General features: G+C 42.1%; 1 protein-coding gene across 1 annotated transcript in view; it reads right to left on the bottom strand.

Annotated features, from left to right (window-relative positions):
* STX17 (syntaxin 17) overlaps nucleotides 1-18,889 on the bottom strand; it is a 34,155-nt gene that overhangs the window by 10,351 nt on the left and 4,915 nt on the right. Inside the window, exons 2-6 of the mRNA XM_018568846.1 lie at nucleotides 16,167-16,313; nucleotides 14,124-14,189; nucleotides 3,697-3,904; nucleotides 1,194-1,288; nucleotides 138-188 (exon numbers count right to left, since the gene is read on the bottom strand). Of these exons, the coding sequence (XP_018424348.1) occupies nucleotides 138-188; nucleotides 1,194-1,288; nucleotides 3,697-3,904; nucleotides 14,124-14,189; nucleotides 16,167-16,286 (540 nt within the window). The 5' untranslated portion in view covers nucleotides 16,287-16,313. The remainder of the gene's footprint in view (nucleotides 1-137; nucleotides 189-1,193; nucleotides 1,289-3,696; nucleotides 3,905-14,123; nucleotides 14,190-16,166; nucleotides 16,314-18,889) is intronic.

The raw sequence follows: 18,889 nt of genomic DNA, 5'->3' as shown, positions 1-18,889 counted from the left end.
CATATTCCTGTGTTGCACAGAGCATTCAATCAGCGCAACAAAAACATGATCATTACATAGTAATTGACTAATCACTTTGTATACAGGAGGAAGCTAGAAATTCCAGAAGATGAGATTCAAGACAACTGCATACTTACATGTACTAGGTGCGAAAATTCATTTACCATTTCATTCAAGTCAAGTAAATCCTAAGGATAGAAGGATAAACAGAAAAAAAAAAAGGACGTTAAAATACAAAAAAAAAGCCCAATATCCTTCATTTATCAGATAATATACATGCATATGTAAAATCAGCAACTCAAATTAGTAAATTAAATGTAAAAGCAAACACATTGGGGGGAATTTATCAAAGCAATTAGCCTCATAGATCATTTTTTTATGTGCAAATCTGTCTTTTAACATGTACCCCTGTTTTGACCAGAGCTTGCACTACTTTTCCAACTAAAAAAGTTAAATCAAATTATCGTGACCAGATCCTGATTATAAGGTACCACACTCATAATAGATTGAATCAACATGGAAAAGAAAGAAAGAGTAGGGCTTTTAAAAGGTACCAAGTGACAAAACCAAGCAATTACAACATGATAAAACAAGGATTCTTTATTATACAGGGTTAAAACTGTTTAAAGAGGCATCTATGTGCTGTATGAGTATAAGAATATGTTACATCAGTTTTGTATGTTATGGTCACCTGGCCTCATTATAATTCTGGAATAGTTCATTTGGAGATCAGTTTTTTTTTCCTTTTTGCAAAGTGCATATACCAATTATATTTTTAAACGTTTTTAACCTTTGTATAATAAAGAATGCTCGTTTTAGCATGTTGTAATTGCTTGGTTTTGTCACCTGGTACCTTAAAAGCCCTACTCTTTCTTTTACATGTTGATACTTTTCCCAACTGCACGCAGTTTGCACCTGTTTTGAGCAGAGCTTGCACTACTTTTGCAACTGCGCGTTTTTTGCGGCTGTCTAAAACTGGAGCATCACCTAACAAAACAATCTTAACTTAAGAAGTCCCCATGACCACTTCTACAAGAACGACAGTTAAGCTTTTTGCCTGTAGTCTATTAAACCTCATTTATGAACAACATTACACTACCATCATAAATCTGGCGCAAAGTGCATCAAATATATTCCGTGCAAGTTCAAACACTCACAATTGCTATGATAAATTCCCCCCATTGGATTTATACCTTTTCTAGTGAATTCCAGGATTCTGAGGCAATCTGATCTTGAATTTGTAGAAACTGTGCATCAACGTGACTCTCAGAATCTTTTACACAATAATCTACAGAGAAAGTTTACAATTTAGAAAGTAAACACCAAAACCAGCGAAACTCTTACACCCCCACAAAAATTATGCAGCCCTTCTATGTGGTAAAATAAAATAAATACTTTTAGTCATGTATGTACCAGGTCTGCTCTTCCTGTAGTTGAAAAATGAAAAGGGATTCCTTTACTTGCTATCAACACTCAAGATTTGAGTGAGAATACCACACATACAGGTTAACCCCTTTCCACTTAAGAATTAGAGATGTATTTTAGGTGCAGGTCAACAATGAGTGTGACCTGAACCCAAGCCGTTTGTAGATTGAAAGAATGGCGAACTAATACATCTATTCACATCCATAGCAACCAAATTACCAACAATGCACTTCCAGGCCTCTCAACTGTGGTCAGGCGGCTTTAAAGGGCCAAGCATCAGGATTCCGAGCTGTGTGTGTGTTGGAGGAGCCATGGAGTAGTTCGGGAACAAAACACAAAAGGCACGGAGACCGAGGTGCTGCTGCTGCAAGTTGCTGAAAATGCCTACATCTACATGGTATCACAGACAAACTCACAGTGTATTTGACAGTCTCATAGCAGATTAGGGAGAGATCAGAGTGTTTGCAGGGAGATGCTGTTCAGCTGCTGGAGTCCCCCTTTGCATTGGGGGGGGCTTCCTGATTGGCTAGGAAGCCGGGAGGTGGGTCATGTTTTGCCACCCAGCTCTGTAGCACCAAATACAGTTCAAAAGGCACCCCCCAAACATGTAGTTGAAAGTATTGGTGTTTTTACCATTTGCCCCTTTCAGAATGCATTAAAAAAACAAACAAACAAAAAAACGGGATGGAAGGATGATCTCTCCCTGCTGAACAGTATTTTATGCCTGCATTTTTGTCCCCTATGGCAGTGCCCATGCCGTGTGTTTGACAATCCCTTGCCTTTTCAGTCTTGAAAATGGCCAGAATGGATTTCCAAAATGGTCTGCTCAAAGACTGATGGGCTTTTGATCTATTTTCACAATTTTTGGACTTTGTCATGGATTCCACAAACACTTCACAGATCAAACCCAGACTGATTCACGAAGTCCTACTCACCATTATGTATACAAATGTTGCACCATGCTGGAGATACCTTTCTCTCCACCTGAAAGCTGCCAGCCGACATGTTGGTGAGACTGGGGGCTTTCAATCCTGGCTCTTACTGACAGCTTTGGACCCTTCTAATAATGGGAACCAATCTGAGAGGTTTCAATTATGTGAGTATAATGTCAGCTATCACAGGACAGCTGTCTAATTCACTTTGAAAATATTTTTTTAATAACTTCTGCGGTGTGCCCAGGACAGGAAGTGAAATCTTCTCAGTGTTCTTGTATGCAATAATTATTTAACCCTAAATTCAAATTTCATGAACCCTTTCATGTCCGAAGGTAATCAAAACCACTGTGACTAGACCAAATTTTAAAGAAATAGTACACTCTGGTTTACTCAACAATATCAAAATTATCTTCACTGGTTTACTCAATACCAAAATGATCTTTACACCATTTTTTAGCTTCTTTAGTAATTTGAATTAAAAAATACCCTGAACAAGTTTTTATTCAGGGCTTTGTTTAATATGCAACACATTTAGTATACAGTTAATACCTGCATCGCCCACATTGCGATCGCCCGCACTCGGAACGCAGGCACATTAGTGCCTGCATTCCGGTCCAGTGCGATCTGCAAAAATAGTGTTTGCAGCATTTTTGCGGATCGCACTGGACTGGAACACAGGCACTAATGAAGGCGATCGCACTGTGGGCGAGGGGCCTACCTGCGGAGCCTGGCTGCGGTGCCATTGACTTCAATGCACCGCCACGCCCCCTCCTGCCCCTGAATGCAGGTGTTTTTTCGTTGGTAGATCTCAATGAGCTCGTCACTTGAAAACTAGATCTCCAGATGAAAAATAGTGGGCGCCCCTGCCCTAGACCATGGCAAAGTTCAGGATGGAAAGCAGGGACCAGAACGGTGAACATCCATTCTCCACTCTGCTCCGTGTAAACACTGAGAAAAAAGAGCTGCATTCGCAGCCTTCCTATCTCAGCTGTCACAGGAGAGCCAGCAAAGTGCTACTCCTGTAATTGTGACAATAAAGAGAACCTGTCACCTCCAAATGCTACCACACAGGGGCTTGTTAGCTCCTGTGTGATAGCAATAAAGTTAAGTGAAAAAAATATTAAAATAAAACAAAGTAAAACATTTAAAAACAATTTTAAAAGCTCCTCAAAGTTGCATTTTTCTGAGCTAAACATACCCAGTTTGTGCAATATGTGGGCAGAAGTGTAAACTTTTCATCCTTTGTACTAATAAAGTAGTCCAAATTTACAGCTTCTCAAGATTTCCCTAGAGGAATCCCACTTAGCCTGGATGACAAAATAAGTGAATCATTTACCTTTAGAAATGGAATTCTGCTCTTCAGACAAACATTCTTCATTTAGGAGTAAATTCTCCACAGATTTTGAGTGAAGTTCCAAAAAATTACTTATTGAATCTAAAGCTAATTTTTTTACTGGTTGCAATACTGTTGCCAAGGTCAGGATATCTTCATTTCTTACTTTGAGAAAAAGTGTTTCCATCTCTTTGATGTTGGCACGAAGTTGCTATAAGAAATATCAAACACATTTAGTGAGTTTTTATTTCATGTGTAATTGCAGGCAAAAAACAAAGACATTGGGGGCTGGTAAACTATAGAAGTATAGAATGTTCAAACATTCATTTAATTTCCCCGGTTGTGTGTGAATGAACAAGGAAAACAGATATTTGCTTTTCACATTGGATAATTGAAGTGAATTTTCACACAAAATATTATGCGATTATGAAATCCTTCAGTAAATTAGCATCAGCCAGTTCCTTCAGAGAATGCCTAGTAATTGAGGAAATTACTAGGCGTCCTCTGAATGAGTCCATATACTCGGCAAGCGACTTTCTGTGTTTTAGCATATCCATCTCTATATTTATACACACACAAAAATTGTTATTTGACCCCCTGCAGATTTTGTAAGTTTGCCCACTTACAAAGAAAGGAAAGGTCTATCATTTTTATCATAGGTGTATTTTAAATGATAGAGACAGAATATCAACCAAAAATCCAGAAAAACACATGATACAAAGGTTATAAATTGAGTTGCAGTTCAATGAGTAAAATAACTATTTTAAGGTTTCTTGGCTGTCGCTTGACAACTTGAAGTTTCAGCTCCCTCCATACATTTTCGATAGGATTAAGGTCTGGAGACTAAGGTCTGGAGACTAGCTAGGCTACTCCATGACACTAATGTGCTTCTTCTTGAGCCACTGCTTTGTTGGCTTGGCTGTATGTTTAGGGTCATTGTCATGCTGAAAGACCCATCCATGACCCATCTTCAGTGTTCTGGCTGAGGGAAGGAGGCTCTCATCCAAGATTTTACAATACATGGCCCTTTCCATTGGCCCCTCAATGCGGCAAAGTCAGCCTGTACCTTTAGCAGAGAAACAGCCCCAAAGCATAATGTTTCCACCTCCGTGGTTGATTGTAGGGATGGTGTTCTTAGGGTCATAGTCAGCATTTTTCTTCCTCCAAACACAGCGAGTAGCGTTAATGCCAAAGAGCTCAATTTTGGTCTCATTTGACCACAGCACTTTCTCCCAATACTTCTCTGAATCATTTAGATGTTCAAAGGAGGTGCTTCACTTTCAGTACATGATAATGTATGTACTAGTGATAGAAAATAATAAGGCAGCCAAGCTAATAGTATTAGTAATAGTATCAATGGGAGGAGGGGTAAAAGTGGATACCAGACCTTATACCTATGTCTCAGCTTTAAGTCAAGAGTTCTTGTTATTTTTAACCTCCCTGGACCAAATGAGGCACAACAGTGCGTTCATTAGCTAAAGGACAATTTTCTTGTCTTCGGAGGTTCACATTTTGCATGAAGGTCTAAAGCAATTTAGCTATACCCTTGACAAAGCTGACATTTAAAAGGTGGGCATAGCCTGGATTCCATAGTCCTAATTTTTAACTTCAAATATAAAGGCACGTAAATGCTTTGGGATGGTACATAAAAGTTATGCTACCATATGTGATCTGGTTTCAGAAAAAAAATCTGTATTCGTATCAGTCAAAAGCTTATTTTGTAACAGTCCCCTCTAGTGGTTAGAAGTAAGGATGCAACATCCTAAAGTATTTCTAACAGCCTAAAGTAAACTGCTCAAAAAAATTAAAGGAAGACTTTGAAAACACATCAGATCTCAGTGGGGAAAAATATCATGCTGGATATCTATTCTATACTGGATTGGGTAATGTGTTAGGAACGAAAGGATGCCACATCGTTTGATGGAAATTAAATATAATCAACCTACAGAGGGCTGAATTCAAAGACACCCCAAAAATCAAAGTGAACAAATAATGTGCTGAAATTTTAATGCAGCAACTAAAAATGGTACTCATTGGTTTGTATGGCCCCCATGTGCTTGTATGGATGCCTGACAACATCGGGGTATGCTCCTAATGAGACGATGGATGGTTTCTTTGGGTATCTCCTCCCAGATCTGGACCAGGGCATCACAGAGCTCCTGAACAGACTGAGGTGCAACCTGGCGGCGTCGGATGGACCGAGACAATGTCCCAGAGGTGTTCTGTTGGATTCAGGTCAGACGAGCGTGGGGGCCATTCAATGGTATCAATTCCTTTATCCTCAAGGAACTGGCTGCATACTCTCGCCACATGAGGCCGGGAATTGTCTTGCACCAGGAGGAACCCAGGACCCACTGCATGCCTGTGCAACCTCTATAGGGTGCAGCTATCGCCTCATGCTACCAGTAGTGAAACTGACTCTAGCCAAATGCAAAACTAGTGAAAAACAGTCAGAAAAAGATGAGTAGGGAAAGAAATTACAGTGGCCTGATAGCGTTGTTTTCCCATTTGTGTCACATTGAGGAGATATTCCTTTTCCTGGAATGTAAAATGAGAAGAAATCTTTCCACATAGAGGGAAACCCCTCTTAGAGTTGCCACTAAAACAAGGGTCTCCCTTAGAAGATTTTCCTTCTATTGCATTCTGGTAACACATTTAGGATTTTACCTTACACTCAGTCCTGGTGATAATGGTTACCAGGACAAATTGAGAGGGTATGGTTACCTGACGGGGGTTCTAAACCGTCCTTGCTCTATTCAAAACTATCCGCGAGATTGGCATTTTCTCCCTGAAAGGTTTACTCTGAGTAAACCTTTCCAATAAGATATCAGTGGGTAAAGTTTCAGAGTGAGGCTTGCCTCCTGGAGGAAGGTCATGTGTTCTCTAGAGTAGCCTCAGAACGAGGCTTGGCTCTCAGAAGGAAGAAGCTACTTGCTGCACAGAGAGGGCGGAGATACAGTACTATGGAGAGCAGGTACAGGCGCTGCTGCAGGGTTGAGAGAGTGCTGTTAACCCTTTGTGGATAATATAGAATCAATTATATGTCCTGGTTGTCTAGTTATAGAGAACATTTATTTCATTTGCTGCCCATAGCAACTAGTCAACTGTGTATCAGGGACTTTACTCCTCAGCATTTTTTTAACCACTTGAAGACCAGGGTGTTTCACCCCCTTCCTGGCCAGGCCATTTTTCAGTATTCAGCGCTGTTGTACTTTGACTGACATTTATTCCGTCATGCAACGCCATACCAAAATTAATTTTATACCCTTTTTTGGGGACAGATAGAGCTTTCTTTTGGTGGCATTTAATCACCACTGGGGTTTTTATTTTTTACTATATAAAGGAAAAATTGCCGAAATTTAAATATATATATATATAAATAAAAATAAAGGTGTGTGTGTACTATAACACACACATAGATCAATATCTATACACACACACACACACACACACACACACTATATTGTCTTTCTCGTGTGTGTGTGTGTGTGAACCCTGATTGTGAACAAGTATCCTATTTTATTTTAGATTTCTTCTGTGCTTGCCGCTTTTACACAACATTAGAATGGTTACATGGGGTGGTGGTATAAATGAGACTTTATAAGAATTAATAATGCCCCATAAAGTTCTATGTATACCTTATATATCTACAGACCGAACTTGGCTCACATCACAGCAATCCCTCCACCACCGCATGGTTAGGGACGGGTCCACTCTATAAAACTATCATGCAACATCTTTGTGTTGGCAATTACTTGGAACAGAAAACACACAAATGATTTATTGTAGAGGTGCACCGAAATTAAAAAATGTCAAAACTTGAAATGAAACTGAAATTTAAAAAAATGTCAGGCTGAAAGTGAAATTTTTTTTTTTTCTAACTTTTTTAAATTTGTAATATTTTTATTACATATTTTTATTTTTTACTTTATTGTTGGGGGCTTCGGGGGAATATTAGAGGTCTAAACAGTTACATAGTTAGTCAGGTTGAAAAAAAGACACATGTCCATCGTGTTCAACCTATAGGCCTCATTCACACGTGAGAAAGCTGGCACATACAGCTCCGTGCTGCATGCTCGCCCCAAGTGCAGGTCCGTGCAGGTCCGTACAGGTGCGGGTGTCCCGGCTCGGACGCAGACAGGGTCCATCCCGTCAGCGTACAAGTACGGACACCCGCACAGACGTGCAGGGTGGGTGAGCGTAGGACGGCATATGGCTGCGTACTCCGATAAAGGACAAGGGCTACGTACTAAATCACACGCAGCACCTGTCCTTCCCGGGAGTTGCCCGAGCTGTACGTGCCGGCTTTTTCTCCTGTGAATGAGGCCATAGAGAGAAAGATACACACACACATACACAGCTTGGTAAATTTTAGGATTTCTCACCAGTCAGTCAAAATTCCACCAGTCAGCATGACCGGACTATAGCCTTGCAATTTATGTTAAAAAAATTTTGGGACAGGTATAGCTTTCTTTTGTAGGTATATAACCACCACTCGGGTGTTTATTTTTTACTATATAATGAAAAAATTAAACCGTAAATTTTCATGAAAAAAAAAATGTTTTCCCTACAGAGGATCCATGGTCCAATTTGCTCCAACAGGGGGGAAAAAATGCCTTCCTGATCCCATAAGGCAATAGACCCCTGATATTTCCCTTTTGCAATAGAAAAAGAGATTGAGTCCTCAATCTCTATTCTGCAGCCTGCTATAAATGAAGTGGAATCCTCTATACTGAGTGCTCCTGTTCATTCATAACTTGTGGAGATAGTATGTTTACCATGTCCACAATCATGAATCAACAGGAAGTGATGTAGATCACTCCCATTCATTCATAATTAGGGACACAGTAAACATACTATGTCCTTAAATATGTACAAACACTCAGCAATCACCGATCGCTGAGTGTTTGTACCTACTCTCCATCCTGGATTGGCTGTCACAGGAGGCTGGGCAGTGCGGGAGGAGAGCTCAGCGTCCTGTGACAGCAATGACAGCTGTCTCCGCCCACACCGCCGCTCTCTCCTGATCTGTCACAGGGGGCTGAGCGGTGCGGGGTGGAGAGATCCATTCGCACCGCTCAGCCTCCGGTGACAGTTTCTCTCCTCCCCGCTGTGACACAGAGCAGCGCCCAGCAGGGAGGAGAGAAAGCAGGAATGCACCGCTATTGCGGACAAAAAAAATGGCACTTTCTGCATTTTGCCAAAAGTGCCATTTTCGGCCAATATGTTTTGGCGGCCAAAATTTCGGTGCATCCCTAATTATTTATGTGTTTAAAATAACCCTTTTAAAGTTATAACATGCACCATCGACTGCCTAAGAGAAGGTCCACTGGTTGAGAACCAATAATGTAGATTATACATTATGAGCAGCAAAAAAAAAAAAGGTCAATTACCCAGACATCAATTGTGCCAATGGAACTTCGGGTTCGGCAAAGGCGGGGCGATTTCTAAACATGTTGCGCGACAATTTCATGGACCAGATGGTGGAGACTCCTACCAGAAAAAATGCCATCTTAGATCTAATTGTCACTAATAATGCAGAGTTAATCGAGGATATTGTAATTGGGGAGTCATTGGGTAATAGTGATCACAATGTGATTACTTTTAATATTGAACACAGAAAAGGGAAGTGTACTGGAAGGACTAGAGCCCTAAACTTCAGAAGGGCCAACTTTGAGAAGCTGCGCAACCTAGTGGGGGAAATAAAATGGGAAAACTTATTTCAAAACCTAAACACAGACCAGATGTGGGATTGTTTTAAAAACACACTACATACTGCTACTTCAAAGTGTATACCATTAGGGAGCAAAAATAAAAGATCAAAGACTAAACCAATATGGTTTAATAAAACTGTAAAACAACACGTCAAGGACAAGAGAGCGGCATTTATAAAATATAAGACGGAGGGGACGGCATTGGCGTTCCTTAACTACAAAGAATGTAACAAAAAATGCAAACTAGAAATCCGGGCAGCTAAAACTGAGTGCGAAAAGCATATCGCCGCAGATATTAAAAAGAACCCAAAAAAATTCTACCAATATATTAACAGTAAAAAGGTGAGAAAGGAGCAGGTAGACCCAATAAATACAGGTACTCCTAGAATGAGATCCTAATAGGTTGGACTTGATGGACTAATGTCTTTATTCAAACTCAAAATACTATGTAACTATAATGCTCAAATACGCAGGTCCATGGGTAAACATAGGGAATCGGTTAGTGGCAAAACATCTGTGCAGTTATGATCTGATGATAACCTGAAGTATTTACTACATACTGATTCTGAGATCGAGAAACAATTACAGCTAGTCACAGCTTCATTAGAATTATAAACCTAATCACACAGGTATTTTCCTATATGTCTGAGTTGCTTTAAATCCTTTGGTGTACTGGAAAAGGTCTGATTCTCTGTTCATCTCTTCTAATTAAGTTTATGAGGAGCCGATTTAAAAAGCAGTGGCATGGCCAAATCAACTGAAAACAGCTGGGGCCATTATTGAGTTTAAATCCTTAAACTTGCCAAGGGCTATAAAAAAAAGCAGTGAGAGAACTGCATGAGGCTTACTATAGAGTATTATGTCCATGCTACAAAGTAAGTAATATCTTTATGTATTAGTTTAGCAGATTTTTAAAAACAATAGTATCTCCTGTTATTTTTGTTTGCTTTATTAACATATTTTACATCAAGACACGAGATAGGTATCTGTTGCACAATATTTATTCTTGCAATGATTTTAGTGGTATTATTAATATGTGTAGCACGACAGTAAACACGGGTAATTAGCTTGTGTAAATAAAAATGATAACATTTCTAATTATACAACCATGGATTAAATGTAGAGTTGCTGTGCATATATTTGTCTAAAATGTGCTGTACTAACTTACTTATTCCAGTTGTCATTGCCCAGACAAATTTAGAGATATTTGGTCTCCGTGGTTACACTGGGAGTTAACTATTTCAATGTATAATGAATAAGACTTATCTGATTCAACCTCCTTTGCCCATCTTGGCACACAATTTTGTGACTTGAACTGAACATTAACAACCAGTTTGTAGAAAAAGTGTTGGGGTACCAAAGTGCAGCTTGTAGACAAGCTATAAAAGGGGAGGAGGGGTAGGGAGGGATTTTATTTACTTTGCTGTTTTGCTCGTAATTAAGAAAAAAAAAAAACTGAGCTGATGCCTCTGGTAAATATTGACTAAAGGTTTTCTAATGCATTTACAAGCATCTAATTTGAAAGAAAAGTGTGCACAGGAGAACGTTTCGTATCACAATAATTAATCTGATTTATTTGCACACAAACAGAGCAGAAGTCCGTTGGCAAACATTTAAATAGCTTGCAGGAAAAAAAATAAAATATATGGGCAGTGTGTAACATCAATTGGCTAAATTCATGCAAACACTACAAAAGTAGAGTTTTTTTTTGCAATTTAGGTCTCTACTACAATGACAAAAATGGTTCGAAGGAAAATGTATGAACATACATTCTGTTATTTTACCAGTAATATTAAGTCCATAGCTAGAAAAAAAATAAAAATAATCATATGCTTTCTTTGCACTGAACAACCACAACGAATACTCCTACATCTAGGTCACAAAAAGGCAAACATATATTCCATGAGAAAGCATAATGGAAACTGGTAGTGAACCAGGAGGGCGAAAGTGGGCCGAGTGAAGCTGGGGGTAAAAGGGGAGAGAGAAGAAACTACAGTTGACAACAGAATATTGGCCAGTCTCGAGACAAGGATCAGCTGAATAAGGGAAGAGTGAAAGACAGAAAAAGTAAAAAGCAGATCATCATGTATGGGGGGGAAGCTGATCAAGGAGAGAAAATTTGATCATGGACCAGGGTAAAAAATGAAAATAGAGGAGACTGACTATAATCTGATCATGGATCACTGGACAAATGGGTAGGGTACGGCTGAGCATGGTAGGTGAGTAGGGATGTACTAGTATCGGGGCCAATACAGGGCATTTTCACGAGTACTCATACTCGTGAAAATGCCCCGATACTAAAGGCCTATACCGGCCCTTTAAATTTTTACATTGGATCGGCTGCCTAAGATCCCGCGCTTGTGGGGACCTGCCAGTAGCTGTCTTTGTCGGTGCATGCTGGGTCCCACACCTCTTCCTTCCAGGCGCAGCCACAGCTCGAGGCAGCCCCACATTGCACGTACAGCTTTGGGGCCGACAAGACAAGGATCCGCCCCGTTCAGCTCACCACCTGCCCATTCAGCTCACCACCCACCCATTCAGCCCAGCACCTGCCCACAGAGCCTTAGAGAGACCCATAGGCAGCTCTGGTAACATCTGGACGCCGCTCAGGTGAGAAACTCCCCTATATCATTAGGCTGTATTGTTTTAGAAAAAATGTGTCCCTTTAAGAAAAAGTATTGAAAATTGGTATCGGCAAGTACCTGTATTTGGTCTTGAAGAAGTGGTATTGGGACATCCCTATTGGGGAGCATAGGGGAGGTAGACTGTGGCTGGAGAGCGGTGGTGAAGGACAGAACAGCATCTAATTGTGCACAGTGGTAGACAAAAACTGAGTTTTAATGAGAAGTGGAGGAGAGCAAAAAGCTGAAGCTGATTGTGTTTCACTTGGGAGATGCAGTGGAGACACTGGCCAAGGCCTCAGGTGCGAAGAAAAAGGGAGGCAGACAGGAAGTTGACTATACTGAATAAACTGTAATTTCTTCCTTCTGAGCAGTTCATATCCTTTCTTATAATGTGTGAGGTTATGATGCAACTCTTTACACCAGCCAGACTGTTAAGATTAAAAATACTTATTTAAGCTTTTGCATTACCTTTTAGATTGGGTCTGCTGAAACACCAGCAGGTTTAGGGACCATTCCCCTTGATCCAGCTGCTGGCAGCTGAGAAAAACAACTTGCCAATTTTCCACCCAGGGAATAAAGACTGCTAAAAGAACAGGAACATGAGATTCTGGACATATTGTCAGACTGAACTCGTGTTGGTTTCCCCTGATGTCGACGGGTCCAGTGGCGAAGGCCCCGATAAATTGCTCTCAGCTCCAGGATGTTGATGGGCAGAACAGACTCTTGTGGGGGTCCATGTCCCTTGAACAGATTGCCCAACACCCCCCCAGTCAGATCGTACTTAGGATCATCCATTGGACTGGCCAAAAAGACTTTCCGAGAGCTGGAGCCTGACTTAAAAACCACTGATTGAGAGCCAGCCGCACCTTTGGAGAAAGGCGCATAGGACAATCCAGCAAGAGGGACGACTGTTGCATGAGGCTAGAATGCTTAGCTGGAGCAGGCCAGAATGAGCCTGAGCAAATGGCACTGCTTTGAAAAGTGGACACTAACAGTTCTAAAACCCTCATACATAACCGCAATGAGGGGCGAGATTGTGACCGAAGACTGCGGACCAGACTGTGCAGAGACTTGAGCTTGTTCAGAGGGAAAAAGACTCAAGCCTGGATTGTGTCCAACACGTGCCCCAGAAACTCCAGACATTGAGATGGCGTCAGAGAGTGCTTCAGGTAGTTGATTACCCAACAAAACTGCTCTAAAAAGGAGTACAGTTTTTCAGATATTCAGCAATAGATCTAGACTTGACTGTGCCTTTAGGAGGAGATCATTTAGATAACTGACTACATGGATACCCTGAATGTGCAACAGGGCTGGTGTTAGTGCCAATACTTTGGTAAACACCCTCAGGGCTGTAGAAAGTCCAGAAGGTAGAGCCACAAACTGGTAATGATCTACTATGGCAAAGCGAAGAAAACGCTGATGGTCAGGAAATATGGGGACATGCAAGTAGGCATCCTTGATAGCAATTGAGGCCAAGAGGCCTCCCCCTTGCAGGGAGGCAATTATTGAACAGACTACATTCAGAATTTGAGAACCAACAGGGGCTTGTAGACTGATAAGCCCCTTATGTAACAGTAGTGACAGGTCCTCTTTCTGGAGATATAAGGGGACTATTACACCCATGATATTTGCCCTGCCACTATTGCAAGCAAATTGAGGACCCACAGTCCCTAATCTGCTTTTGCACATGGCATCTGTGCTGGAACTTTGTTGGGGCTGGGCACTTTGAGTTAATTTTCAGCAGAGCAGCTTGGAAACACAGTTAGCGTGGTGGCAGTGAAAGGGTGAATGTGACACGCGGTTACCAATAAAATGTTCTAGGTCCCTCACAGCAGTTTGCAGCCCCCTCTTGGAGCTCAGAGTGCTCTTCAAAGGGTGATGCAGTTGCAAACATTGGACTTTAATTAACACCCGCTTGGCACAGGGAACTTAATGAAATAAATGCCGTTAAGTGTGTGTGTGTGTGTGTGTGTGTGGTTACAGTTATATTAGTTAATTCAGAACCCACCTCATTACTCTCTCTCATGTTAGATGTTGCAAGTTAGGTGATATCTTGGAGTATATGTATGGCTTTTTTTTCTCTTTAACTTACTTGCACAGTACGTCCCGCGTTAATATGCTCTTTGTGCAACTGATCCCACGATTTACATTTTCGATACTAAAGAAAGCGAAAAGGTAAATTAACACAAAAATATAGATCTTCAACATCACTTAGAAATCAATAATCATATTCTTTCAAGCGAACCATACTAGGCAAAGTAAAATATTCTGCTTATAGGAAGCAGCATAAGCAGTCTGTACTTGTTTTTCCCACAATACACTCTGGCGTGACCCACACTGTGAAGACTGCACTAGTATTCTCCGTCTTATATGTTTACCTCCCTAACGGTATTCCCGAGTGTAGCTCGGGGTTACTTTTCCATACCATAAGCGGTAACCCCGAGCTACACTCGGGAAAGCCGCATAGCATTTACTTACCTTGTCCCTCGAGCCGCGCTGTGTTCTGTGGCCGATGCCGGCTTCCGCCGCCAGGGAGGTTAAAAGAGAATTATGGGGTAACCTTTTTATCCTATAGTTCTCTTTAGGGTCACGGACGGACATATACTAACATTCTCCTGTGACCCAAAGCTCAGTATATAGCGTGCTATTGCCCGTTATATACTAAGATCACCAGAGCCAGGACAGGTCCTGAAAATACTGTGAAGATCCACTCAGCTGGCTGATTGGCAGCAGGCTCTGCCCATCTAGAGGCAGAGCCATCTGTGCCCGTCCCCTCCCCGTCCGTTCCTCCAGTCAGCGCTGGAGAATCGGAGCGAGGAGGGGGGGGGAATCCCTGCGGCGAGCGGTGACTGACACGAGCGCCGGTATGTGTTCGCTTACTTTTCGACGTGCGAAAGATTCACGGCCCAGTCACACCATAAAGAGTGCGTTTCAGTGCACTCAGCCTCCGGAACACACTGGAACGCAACCCGGCCGGCTCACTTTGTTTTGGGGCAGGAGGGGCACCGCAGCCACGCTGCCTGCCCGCAGTGCAATCGCTAGTACTCGAACGCGTGGCACATTAGAGCCTGCGTTGCGGTCCAGTGCGATCTGCAAAAAATAGTGCATGCAGCATTTTTTGCAGATCGCACTGGACCGGAATGCAGGTACAGGTTCGGATGCCGTTGATCGCACTGCGGGCAGGGGGCGTAGCTGCGGTGCCATTGACTTCAATGCACCGCCACGCCCCCTCCCACCCCAAAACAAAGTGAGCTGGCCGTGTTGCATTCCAGAGGCCGTACGCACTGGAACGCACTCTTTATGGTGTGACTGGGCAGTCAAGGTCACCCGTCGGCTCTAACTATGAGGATGAGTGTAAATCAATCACCTCATAGTTCTCCGTTAAAGGAGAACTAGGAGGTGAGTGCTTTTCACTCACCTCATAGTTCTAGCCGACCTGCAACAATGAGACTGTCACAGGTCGGCTCAGTAGATCGGGAGGTGAGCGAACATATATCGGCGTTCGCTCACCTCTCGATCCTGTCACAGATCTCTGCCGTAACAGGGGAGGGGCTGGATTCCCCCCTCCCCGCTCCGCCAGCGCTGACTGGCGGATCGGACGGAGGAGGGGGCGGGTACAGCTGGCTCTGCCTCTAGATAGGCAGAGCCAGCTGTCACTCACGCAGCAGGCCGGATCTCGACATCGATGTTCTCGACATCGATACTGAGCTTAGGGTAACGGGAGGACGCTAGTGTGTGTGCTCCCGTTACCCTAAGGAGAACTTTGGGGAAAAGCCATAACCCCATAGTTCTCCTTTAAGTTTGTTCCACTGTTATATAAAATAATAGCTATGTGATGCTCACCGTATCATTACAGCTATACCATTCCACTTCTTTAACCTATTAGTTCTAATAATCCTAGCTTTGATTATATCTGCTTCTTTTTTTTTGGAACTGCCTTCTCCATGGTTGTTTTGAGACTTCCATCTTTAGGCATACATAAAAGTTCAAAATATTAGCCTGCTAAGCTTGCTACTACCGTAGGTAGCAATCGTTAAGTAAATAATTTTTATTACAGTATAAAAATTATAGAAGATCACAGATAAGTAAAAGTCAAATATGTCATTAGGATGTCATCAAAGTAAGTAACGCTAACCTTCTCAATATTTAACTGATGGTTCTTCAATCTTTCTAGGTCTGTTGGAATAACTACTTTAGTAAACTTTAGTACTGCACTTTCAAGGCGACGGTATGGCACTTTTTGTTCATTTTCCATCTTTTTGAGGGGTGCAACAATTGGTTTCTTAAAAATGTAACCTGTAAAAAAATATCATAAAAGTATTAACATGAATCATAACATTCTAAACAAAGTAAAAGTACAAGAAAGTGACGGAGAAAGCACATAGTACAATGTATATCAAGACAGCCTAAGTCAGTGATGGCGAACCTTGGCACTCCAGCTGTTTTGGAACTACAAGTCCCATTAGGCATTGCAAGGCTCTGACAGCCACAGACAAAACTCCCAGAGGCAGATGCATCTTGGGATTTGTAGTTTTGGCACAGCTGGAGTGCCAAGGTTCGCCATCACTGGCCTAAGTGATAAGGAAACAAGTAAACATAACCATATACAGAATAGGGAATTTAGCTACAGAAGCAATACATTTATAGTAACCAACTCTTATTTCATGAAGGAACACAAAAGCAAAGAATGACAGTAACAAATTGCAAACAATTTACCAATTTGATATTCACTTTTAGCTGTTCAGTGTAGCCAGTAAGGAAAGCTCCAAATAAATCACCATTGCTAATATTTAATGCAAACAAAACAATTAACACTACTAACCTAACGTTTGTTTTCCTAAAGCACAACCCCCCCCCCCCCCCTAGGGTTGCCACCCTGGACCGTCCAGTTTTTGAGTCTTGTGTCCAGGTTTCCAGCCAGCTGACACCCAGACACAAGACACTAAGTGCCAATTTTTGACAGCTGTGGCTGCTGAGGTCCCTCAGGCAGCCACATGTGCCTGCAGCTGCATCTTCCTGTGAGCCGAAGCTGGCCCGCACATCTCTTCCTGTGTCTGACACAATGCTGCCCACCTCTGGACCCCTGGTAAGACACTGCACTGCAAAGCCTGCATAGCCCACCTGAGAGCCCACACAGCCACCTGAGAGTCTGCATAGCCCAGCTGAGAGCCCGCATGGCCCACCTGAGATTCCACATGGGCCATCTGAGAGCCCGCACAGCCCACCTGAGAGCCCGCAGACATCAGGGTGCCACCCCGGAATAGCACAGAGTATGTAGCTTCAAATTGCTGTATAATGTATTGCTGGTATTTGTAGTTCTCCATAGCCGGTCTCCTTACTCCCTACACTCAGTCTCTAAGCTGATTAGGCTGGGAGGGGTGGTGGTCACAATTTTCAGTAGGCTTGGACTACCCACCAAGCCCAGTCTCACAATTCCTTCCCAAAAGTTTATTAGGACCTAAAGTAGAGGTCCACTTTAAGAACCTTAAAGTGACACTAAACTCAAGAATTACATTTTAATCCCTTCACGACCCATGACGGGATAATCCCATTATGAATTCTGAAGGGGTTAAACAGACTTCCGGCGGCTTTTAGCCACCGTGACTCTGTACAGATTTGTAGAGCCGGCTGCCGGCTTTCCAGTAGAAGCGATTCTGGTGGCTCAGCTGCCGCCAGATCACTTCTATGATCCGGTAAACGGGCCGACACCCCCAACGTGTTTCCTGGGCTCTGCTGCCCCTCCTACGGGTCCATAACCAGCGTCTCGGGTGTCAGCGGGAAGGAGAGCGTCGATCGTCCGTTCACGGATCTCGCCCCCCGCGTATTGCATCACTTCCGGTCCAAAGCTGTCATTGCTCGGCTCCTGAAGCCCAGCAATAAGCTATTGAAGTGTGATTTGCATTTCAAAAGGCTTATTTAGAGTGTAAAGGTGATACTAGGGGTCTTTTGAACCCCCAGTATCACCTTAACGAAGCCCCCCTATGTGATAGAAATGAAAGTTTAAAAAAAAACAACAAAAAGTTTTAAAAATAATAAAAAAAGATTTAAAGTCCCCCGCGAGCACACGCGTCGGGTGTGCCTACGTACGAAAACGACGATTGCACTACACATGTTGGGTATCGCTGCACACACCAGACTGTAGCGCGATAATTGTAGGACCAATATTTACGTGTATCTCTAAACTGATGACCTGTAGGGGCTTTTAAAGCGTCATGTATGGACTTTTTGAGGTACTGAATTATTTTGCAGTTTCACGCACACAATTTTTAACCTGGGCATGTCGGGTATCTATTTACTCGTTGCAACCTCACATTTTATATAGTGTTTTCGGGGACTAAATATAACTTAAGTGCATTTCTCACTAAATTTTTGGGTTTGCAAATAAGTTGTCCTAATGTCAACATAAAAAATTTAAAACCTCCCCTGCTTCATTCTACAGGGTCTTGGCTTTCAGAAGATATATAACGTTTGGGGGTTTAACCCTTTCGCTGCCAAGCCCTCCGGAACATTTTTCAAATCAGCTGGCCAAGCCATTTTTGAATTTTCTGCAATTTTTTCCTATTGATTTGATTTTCAACTGCTGCGTTGCTAGCGTTTGTAAAAGACCCCCCAAACCATATATTTTCTGAAAGCGCAGGCCCGGTAGAATAAAAAGATGGTGATACTAAATTTGTAGGCCCTGCGATAATTGCGCAAATGTTTCTCAAATTAATATTAAACCGATAAAAATACACAATTCAATTGTTAAAACACACCAAAATCAGTATCCGTGCACAAAAAAAAATATTTTTTGACTAAATCTAAAAGATAAAACTGTATTGAGTTAATAAATAACAAATATTAGCAAATTTGTAATTG

Source organism: Nanorana parkeri, unplaced genomic scaffold (genome assembly GCF_000935625.1).
Source record: "Nanorana parkeri isolate BGI_ZX_2015 unplaced genomic scaffold, ASM93562v1 scaffold1252, whole genome shotgun sequence".
NCBI lineage: Eukaryota > Metazoa > Chordata > Amphibia > Anura > Dicroglossidae > Nanorana > Nanorana parkeri.
The sequence above is the reverse complement of the archived record's forward strand: the minus strand, read 5'-3'. Positions and strand labels throughout refer to the sequence as shown.